Raw genomic sequence first — 9,363 nt, forward strand, 5'->3', positions numbered from 1 at the left:
CGGCTGCGTGGGGTTAAACCACGACACTCGTATTAAGAAGAAGCTTTCTACAAGTCTTTCTGGTTTTCTCTCTTGTCAGTTCTTCTGCAGCATGTCATGCATGTTTCTGTTTCGCCATTTTCTGACCAATATACAGCTGAAAACTACTTGAATTACTTATTTGTGTATAATAATATAAAAATATATACTGTAGCTGTCTTCCTGAGTATTAGTGAAACTCGGGTTTTCTTCCAGGATTTAAAGCACAGCTCTTGTTTAACAAGACCATGTTTACTTCAAAGAAATATATCTGTTTTGTGAGGAGGAAGGGCTATCCCAGGAACACATTTCTCTCTCACATAAGGATGCTTGTGTGAACACTCCTGCATGGGGGATGCTGTGTAAACAGGTGGTGTTTGTTGTATTTTGATTTTCTCTTCCGTCAGCGCTGGCTGCAATAATCCTTCACAGAAGTACTGTAATGCCTTTCTCTTTAAGGGCTCAGGAGAGAAGGAAAGGGCTATCTGTTATGTACCTTTGTTTTCTTCTAAAAGTAAAAACAGGAAAAGAAGGTGGGGCGGTGTTTCTGTGTAGTGCATATTTCTGTGTGTATTATGGATGTTTACATACATACATACATACATACATACATATATATATAAAAAAGAACATGTTGGCCATAGCAACTTTTTTCTCTGTATTGCTTATTGGCTAGTTTCTACTCTGCCTTTGGAAAGTAAAGGTAGCTTCCATATATGTAACAGTTAAGGGAGATTATTTAATGGAATAGTATCAGTGGTGTCATTATATAATTTAATTTTTTGTTGCTACTGTGTAAACAATCTGTTTTCACTTTAAGGTTCAGACCTCTGATTGTACTTTGATAACAGTTAATTTCAGCAGCAATTTTAAGCTGGAATGGAAGGAATCCAACTATTTATAAATATCACAGTGTGAAAATAATTCGGTAGTCCCTTTCGATAGTAGATTAATTGCATCTAGTGGAAAAAAAATCAAAGACATCTAGCTCACTTAATGTCTTGCAGAATTGCAGTGCTATTTGCTTCAGCTTCCCTGACTGTATCCAGATATGGTGGTATTGATTGTGTCTTTGCACAGCATAAAGGAGTTCAGAAATACATTCCTGGTTTGGTCTTTGGTTTTGGTGTTTTTTCTTTTCTTTTTGGAAATAACTTTTTTATCTTGGTTGCATTGTTTTTTCTGTTAAATTGCATTAGAGCACTATTTCTCATTCAGTTCCAAAAGGGGTTGAGTACAGGGCAGAAGCCCACCATTGGGACTATGGAAAGCAAAAGCACTCCACATCTGCTTGCTTTTCTTCACTGCAGAAATAACTGCTGCTGCAAAATAAAGCAGTGGTATACTTTCTGTCTTGCTAATTCAGTCGTTTCATAAAGAACATCTAAGTTATCTTCAGGGACAGGTTGAGTCAATGGCTAGCTGCTCTGTTTTAGGTACTCAGGGGAGGTATTCATATTTACTGCTTCAGGCATCTGTCTTGCATACCTACGTAAGGATCCTAGGCTTCTACAATTCGCAGAATTTCATGGAACCGTTTAGCGTTCTGGAAACCCTCGACTAGTTCTTCTGGCCACTCCTGTAGTGGTAGAAATAAATGCATGTCCTATACCGTGTCCAGTTCGGGACTTTCCACTACAAGAAGACCACGAATACAAATGTTGATTATACTATAGTGAGTCAAGACTGCTCGGGTATTGGAGCGTGTGTCATATAAGAAGAGTCTGAAAGCTGCATTTGTTTGGACTTACGATGAAGAAACTAAGGGAGGGATCTTCCTCCTGTCTACAAGTAAGATGTGGAGATAACAGAACAAGGATCTTCTCAGAGGCATGGTGGTAGGATGAGAAGTGGTGGCAAGAGCTGCAACCAGGGAAATTCCTGTCTTGATTTGAGCAAGAGGTTGGTCTGGATGTCCCCCAGAAGTTTCTTCCAAACTAAATCATTCTCTGGTTCGAGATCATTTTTATAAGGAGTTCTATTTTTTGTTATATCTTTTTCCTTCATTTTTGTACTAGCGAAAGTGAGACTGCAGAGGCAACTGCATACTTAGATAGGCTAGGCAGCAGTAAGAACATGTGTTACCATTGTGTAATAAAATATGATATTCCCCTATCCTTACCTGCTAGGGGTCTGCCTATAGTTGAATAATGTAAATATCTCTATGTCAGTTTACTAATGCTTGGCTTCTCAGCAGACTGCTAAGAAATGTCCCTGTAGGTTTGGTGACGTAGTCTGCTGCTGCTAGTGATCTTTAATGTGTTCTGAAAGTATCAGCTCAACACCTATCTGTAAGAAATACAGAATGATGTTATTAAAATAAATAACCCAATGTCTGTTTTGCATTCCATAAGACAGTGCATGCTGTCCTACTATAACATGAGCCTTATTTCATGGTGTTAAGTAGGTAAGAAAGCCTGTAAGTAACTTTTCTTGCAGAGGCAGTATTGAAACACTCCTGGTAATTGTTTTCTGACTTCTTGTGTGGTTTAGGCATCAGGTTCTGGATTGCTACTAACAATTCCTGAAAAAAATATTAGAATTTGAACCAAAAAATTAGAATTTGAATTTCTGAGTGCTAAAAAAGCACAAGGCAATTAAAACCACTAATTATTATTTTATAAAAGGCAACTAAGCTGCTCTTACGAATCCTGTCTTTGAGATTAACAATATTTTCGATGCTTCCCAATAGCACAGGTGGTTTGTTGCCACATTGGTTTAGCTTCTTATGAATGGAAGAACAAAAGAAGTGTCACTTGTGTCCTTTGATCCTTTCCTTTAGTTCATGTGTTTCTGTGCAAACCATAAAATTCAGGGACAGATGAAGATCACTTTGCATTCTTCTAAGTCTGTTTGCATGAAAAACAGATGCAGTTTTTCCTGAGAACTGTGTGGAAGGAGAAATGGGAAGAAAAATGAAGCAATCGAGGGATCCTGAGACTACTTTAAAAGATCAGTTTACTAAATAGGAACCATTGCTATTTCAAACAGTTCTTTTCTTTTGTCATTTGCAGCATGGACAACACCAGCAGCATACTGCTTTGCAAGGGTTTCTTTTTCGATACTTGACTGCAAGCCCAAATTTTTCTTTAGATATTTGAGTGTATTCTTGAGTGTTGTTCATACTGATTTCAATGTTGTTGATCATCTCCCCTTGCTCTTCCACCAGAACTGATATCTGGATATAAAGTTCCTTTAAGTCTTTGATCTGGTTCTCCAGATTGACTAGTTCTTTGTGTCGCTGTTCAATCTCTGAAAGCTGGGCTTTGGTAATTTTGACTTCAGTGAGTAGATTTTCATTGAAAATCTCCCATTTTCCTTGTTGGAGCATGTCATTGACTTCTTCTTCAGATACCTCTTTACCAGCTACTTCAAGCTGACGGACAATAAATGTTCTGCATTTCTCTTGCTTAGCAGTTATAGCATCGTTGTATGAGAGCATAGCATTTAGGTAGCGCTGGGATAAGAAAGAGTGCTGGGAAGCTAGAATTCTTACTGTGGCACGTGATGGCCCATGTTCATTTTCAGCTTTTTTCACTGTTTTTGACAGGTCATCCAAACATTTTCGTATGTGCTCTGCTTGAATTTTTATTTCTCTTGCTATGTTAGATTCCTTTTTAAGAATACTGAATCTTCTCATTGAAGATACTAGGCTTTTTTGTTGTTGACTGAATTTATGAACTTCCTCCACCAAATTATTAATTTCATTCTGAAGCTTCTGGATTTCATGCAAGTGCCTTTCAGTTATGGGCTCTTTTTCATAAATAATGGCCTGCTGTTCAAACTCCTCCTGCTCTTCTTCTTGTACAGTTGCACCGTTGTTTTCTCTAGCTATCTGTAGTTCCTTAGCTCTCAGTTTAAACTCTTGGAGGCGGTCTCTCATGGTTTTTGTGTTCAGGTTTTTCTCCCCTCTTGCAACACTGGGAGTTAACTCCAATATCCTTTTTCTTGTTTCACTGTAACCAAAGTGTAACAACAATCAATGTTAGCAGTTATCTGTATACATGAAAAGTGGTTTTGGAGATTAGAGCTACTTCCCTCCGCACGAAAGTAAAGTAAAAGTAGCAGTGAATTGGAAATGGTGAGTAATCTGAACAAATGTACAAGATAGGTGGTGTCAGTGCACTCCACCATTTAATCCAGTTTCTGTAGGACTTAATCATAACCTAAAGTTTTTAATTTATCTTCAAATGGGTACGGTTAACAGTCTTTTCTCAGCTTCTTCGCTATAGTGTTTTTTCCACATACAGTGATTTGTAGCCCAAGGCCATTTTTTTGGTAGATTTGTGGTGTAGGGTCCAGAACTTAGAACAATGAGGAATATGGCATGTGGAGAGGACTTTTATTTTGGGGAGAAGAGGAGTAACTCAAATTCTTACTTTGTCATAATTGCTTATTTGATGAAAACTAATTAACTTTTAAAAGTTTTTGGAAATAGAAGTGAATCTGCTGCTGCATTTTTGGATTCTCAGTAGGAAACACACACTTCAGCTTTTGAGTTATGTGATAGACTATCTAATGAATCAGAACTCTGGCATGAATAAGCTACTTTAGCCTTTTAGTTTAGCCACAGTGACAAATCTTTCTCCATTTTCCTTGCCTTCCCTTGCCTGGGGAGTTAAACTGATAGTAACTGAAACAGTTAACTCTACAGCAAAAGAGAACAACAGAACTATAATAATTTAGCATGAAAATATGTATTATTTTTAATGTCTGAGTTTTCACAGAGGTGGATCCGTATCACTGATGTTGCGGCTTGAAGATTTTTCTAAGCCTTTTTTGGATTACTGTCATTTATTCTTACATTGTCATTTGCAGTCTTCATAAAATTTATGCAAATGTACTTTGTACACCATAGTGGGATACAATTCAGTGTTGTTTCTTATTTAATAGAAAGTGGATTCAGTTCTGTTTTCTGCCCTAGCTGTTGTGCAAGCTTTACTGAAGATATAATTAAGATAAAGTTTCTGTTGTGTAGGTTTTAGAAAATATCTAAGTTCAACTATTTTTAATTATAGGGAAGAAACTATTTGCCTCAAACTCTACATTAATGTTTTCCTTGGACTATGATCAAGAATGGAAAATTTCAGTAAAAAGTAAAATGTTCAGGACTAGAAGATTATGGGATTTTTACTTAGGGTCTTCTGGTTAAGTCAAATCTGTCTTTCAAGGGGTTGTACAAGCATAAATGTTAAACAGTACAGTAGTATTCTTTAGCTGTTTTCAGAGGTTTCAGAGCAATCTTCTGAAACAGTAGTGTTTTATAGTTGCATTTCTTCTTTAACCCCAATTGTAAAGTTTGGGGGTTTTGGGGGTTTTTTTGGTGGTTGTTTTTGTTTTGTTTTGTTTTTAGTAAGCAAATAGAGTATTTCTCTATAGTATCCAAAAGGATGCATTTGTGATAACTACAAAGGATCAGTCCAGTAACCTGTCGATACGCAAATGATTTTGTTACCTTTGAACAGCTTCAAATGATACTGCTGTGGTATCTCTCATCCCTGATGCATATTTGAAGTCCCTAAATGTATTTTTGCATAATATAAGTCGTGAAGTTGAACAGTGTGAATATGTCTTCCACAGACTTAAATCTGGCTGTCTGCAGGAGGATTAACTGGAAAACAAAACCTGAAATGCTACAGAGATCAGTCGTGAGAAAAAATGTTGATACTCTACCCCAGTGTGGGTTCCGTTACCGCCTTTTTTTTCCCCACTTAATGCCTTAATACCTGAATTTAGTGTTTGTTGGTTCACATCAAGAGAATCCAAAAAGCCTGGCAGTCATTAGAAGTTACGGTAGTGTACTGAGACTTGTGATCAGGCAAGCTTGCAAGTAATTTATTGGAAAACACTACTTTGGGGTGGGGAAAATGCAACCTGTATTAATTTTATTACAGTAATTCCTCTTCATTGCCTAACTTGCTGTGTATCTCCCTACAGCAGAAGTCAGGCAATTTCTTCAAGATAACATTCTTTAGGAATGTTTCAGAGCTGCTTGGCACCACCAAGACTGCCGCAGGGAAAGTTCGTTCTGGGGCATGTGAAAGGAACCAGGAGTGCTAAACAAGGCTTCAGAGAAGTGACCTGAAAATCTGTTTTAGTATAGCCTAACACATCTGTTGACCCATGTTAATTTAGCATGGCTTGACAAGCCTGTGATGAAAAGCAAGTTACAAGGGCACCGTTAATGCTTATGTGAGGTGGCAAAACTTTCTTGTATCTAAGCGAATGCAAGTAATTAGTGAAAAGCTCTAAAACATACGTGCAGTCATCCAGTTACTCCTTCAGAAAACAGTACAATTTCTCAAAAGGGCAGTTACCAATTTTTCATATGATTAATCTCCTATGGTTTGAAAGTAAGCTAAACACAGGAGCTTAAGAACTATACTGGGCTTCATCTTCAATTTGTGTATCCATTAATGATTGACATCTACTTTTGAATATTTTGCATGCATTGGTCTTGAAATAGCTGTATTCCTTGGGGGGAAAAAAAAGAAAAAAGCAACAGAATTGCAAATCTGCAAATATTCTCAATTATCAAACTTGCAAAGAAGTAAGCAGAAAATACTTATGATTGCTGTTAATGGATTTTTTTTGTTTTGTTTTGTTTTGTTTAAACACCAGTCTCACTAAAGAGTGGAATGTAAGCATTTGAACCCTAGTTTTGTATCTTATATCCTATCAGGCTTGCGTTCAAAACCTGCCACTGAACGTGCTTGTCAATAAATGTGGTTGATTATACTGGCAACTGAAACACATGCTGGTTTCAAATAAATAAGGATATCTTCATGACAAAGATAACCTTGGAAATTGTTGGCTTGACTTCTTGAGTGTTCCACAACAAGCTTTGTTCATATACTGAGTCCTTGTTGTTGTGCTACGTGTTTGTGTATGTGTATAGGGGCACATCCTGTTGTTCTTTTGATTGAGATGAAAGATCTATTTCCTTGAAGTTTTTGTCAATAAAGGGAGAATATGCCTATTCTTTTAGAGTTGAGTAAAGGGTATATGTGGACTGAAAGCACTCCAGTGACTTAGTGTGTCCCCTACATTCAAAAAAAGATTTTAGAAGATGATCCTTCTGAAGTGATAAAGTAGCACAGCCTAGCACATCCTCATCAGACTTCTTCTTCACTGAAGGTTGGAAAATTTGGGTTAAAATAGCTAAGAGACTGCAGTAAAGGCAAAGCAAATCAGTAGATGGGAAAGCATTAGCTTGTTAAACTGTAGCTTCAAATTATTGACTGTGTTTAGAAATGGCCCTAAATGCTCTTACACATATAAATCTGAAGAGCATCAGTGAGGACTGCCCATGTTTCTGGTCATTCCTCAGTCATAAATGCTGTTTGTCATCTTTTTGTCTGAACTGTTACTGATGCTGAAACCATATGTTTGGCGCCAGAATCACAAGCTAGCTGGTCTTTAATAAAAGATAATCCGTAGAAATGGAGTTGCTCTAATAATATGGCTGCAATAAACTAGTCAAACTGATGTGGCACTGTGCTTTCTCTGCTCACACTTAGAAGCAATGTAAGATTGAAAATATAGCCAAAGAACAGACGGCTACAGGATGGATTTGGGGAAGAGATGGCAGGAGTAAGGAAGGGAAAGGAGGAAGAATCAGGCCCAGTTTTGCCCAGTACCTTAGTTGTACTTGGAGTTCAAGGATTATTGATGTGCTTTCATACACATATTTGGGGAGAAAAAGTAGGAATGCACATGCAGCATTTCAGTTTGTATTTGTTCTTCTGGTAGGCATCTTTATATATAGTTGACAGATTCAGGAACACAATTTTCACATCCTTGTCAAATACATTTTAAGAGTATTGCAAGAGTCTTTGCCTTCTGATAACTTACTGTGTTGTTAAACAGGATTATGAATCTCTCCAGTGAAACTGATGACATATGTGGCTGGGAAAGTCTTTATAATGACTATTACCTCAGCACATTGACTAGGGGAATAATAGATCCTGATGACTGGACCACTATTATTAATCTGCCATGATGATAATGTATGTCCTAAACTGAAAGATAATGGATTTGATGGAAATGAAAATTTTTGTATTATCTCCTCCCATTTTTTAAGGGAAAAAAAAAAATTGGAAAAAAAAAAAAGCAAGTTGAAAGGTCCTTTTGCTTAATTGCAAAGCAGCCATATAGAATATTCTTCCACCTATCTAATTTATCAGTAGACTCAGTAAACAGGGAGCCTACATCAAAAAATGAGATTTGGGCTGCATTAAGTTAAAAGGCATAAATGGATATGTGAAGTAGGTAAGTTGATCACATGGAACTTTTGTTACTGGTTGTAATTAGATTTAATGGCTTCTTTTTTGGCTTTGATGAATTGTTTTATTTCCTCCCCACCCCCCAACTTACCAAAAAATTCCTGTATTTTTTTAATTTGCATAGTTTTGTTCACTATTTCTTGGTTATTCAGCACCTTCATTAAAATGCCTGACACAAAAGGCTCTGTTTGTTTTTGATCTTTGATGCAATTTGCATGCCTTCTTACGTTCATTTTAACATACTGCGGTCCACCAGGCGAAAAGGACTTGCAGACAATCAAGGGACAGAATTCTCTCTTTAAGAGCTCTTTGAGATGTATGATCTGTGTTCTGCATCATAGTCCTTTCTTTACCTCTGCTGAAATAGCTACTTTTTTTTTTTTTTTTTTTTTAATGATTGCAACAACAATAAGGGTCAATTTGTTTTCCTGTTTCTTAGTTATGAGTCGATTAAGGGCACTGGGTAGAGGACACTTTCAGGAAACATGTCCCAGAGGAATTTCAGGATACAAGTAATCTTTTTTTTTTTTTTTTTTTTTTAAACTATTATTTCTTTTAATCCATTTCCAGGCTGCCGTGAAGTTACATTATAGCTCTGTTATATGGTGCCAACAAGCTCGTATAACTGTTATTTTTGAACACAATGGCTCTGAGTAATGTTTGGAGTCATACTCTGGCCTGGAACTTGATTACTGCTTTAAGTGGCTTAAGTTTAGCAACAAAAAATTAGTTGAGACACATATACCATCTAAATGCCTACAGTTTAAGATACTCATAGTAGTCTGTGGGGAAAACTAGGGGTTTGAGTTGAAATTTCAGTTTGAGTTGAAATTTCGGTTTGCTCCAAAGGCTGTGCTCTCATATATTCTCCCAAGAAAGTAAGGAACTTGTTTGATGGTGTCTTGGAATCTTGCCCTATTACCTGAAGATAAATCTGAAGTAACTAAAATAAGCAATCTTGCTACAGGTTATGTTTATTTTCTCCTTCATTTAAAAATTTTCCTTTAACTTAAATACCTTGTAAACAAACATGCTTAAACCAAGGATTATCACACAGCAA

At 36.8% G+C, this 9,363-nt stretch overlaps 1 protein-coding gene across 1 annotated transcript; it reads right to left on the minus strand.

Moving 5' to 3' along the window:
- Positions 1 to 3,022: 3,022 nt before the first annotated feature.
- Positions 3,023 to 3,901, minus strand: STX19 (syntaxin 19). The gene has a single exon (XM_009579432.1). The coding sequence runs from the start codon at positions 3,899 to 3,901 to the stop codon at positions 3,023 to 3,025; it is 879 nt and encodes a 292-aa protein (XP_009577727.1).
- Positions 3,902 to 9,363: the final 5,462 nt, after the last annotated feature.

Source organism: Fulmarus glacialis, unplaced genomic scaffold (genome assembly GCF_000690835.1).
Source record: "Fulmarus glacialis isolate BGI_N327 unplaced genomic scaffold, ASM69083v1 scaffold34166, whole genome shotgun sequence".
Classification (NCBI taxonomy): Eukaryota; Metazoa; Chordata; class Aves; order Procellariiformes; family Procellariidae; genus Fulmarus; species Fulmarus glacialis.

Coding starts and splice junctions, on each gene's coding strand:
- STX19 (XM_009579432.1), bottom strand. CDS start 3,901: ATGAGAGACCGCCTCCAAGAGTTTAAACTGAGAGCTAAGGAACTACAG.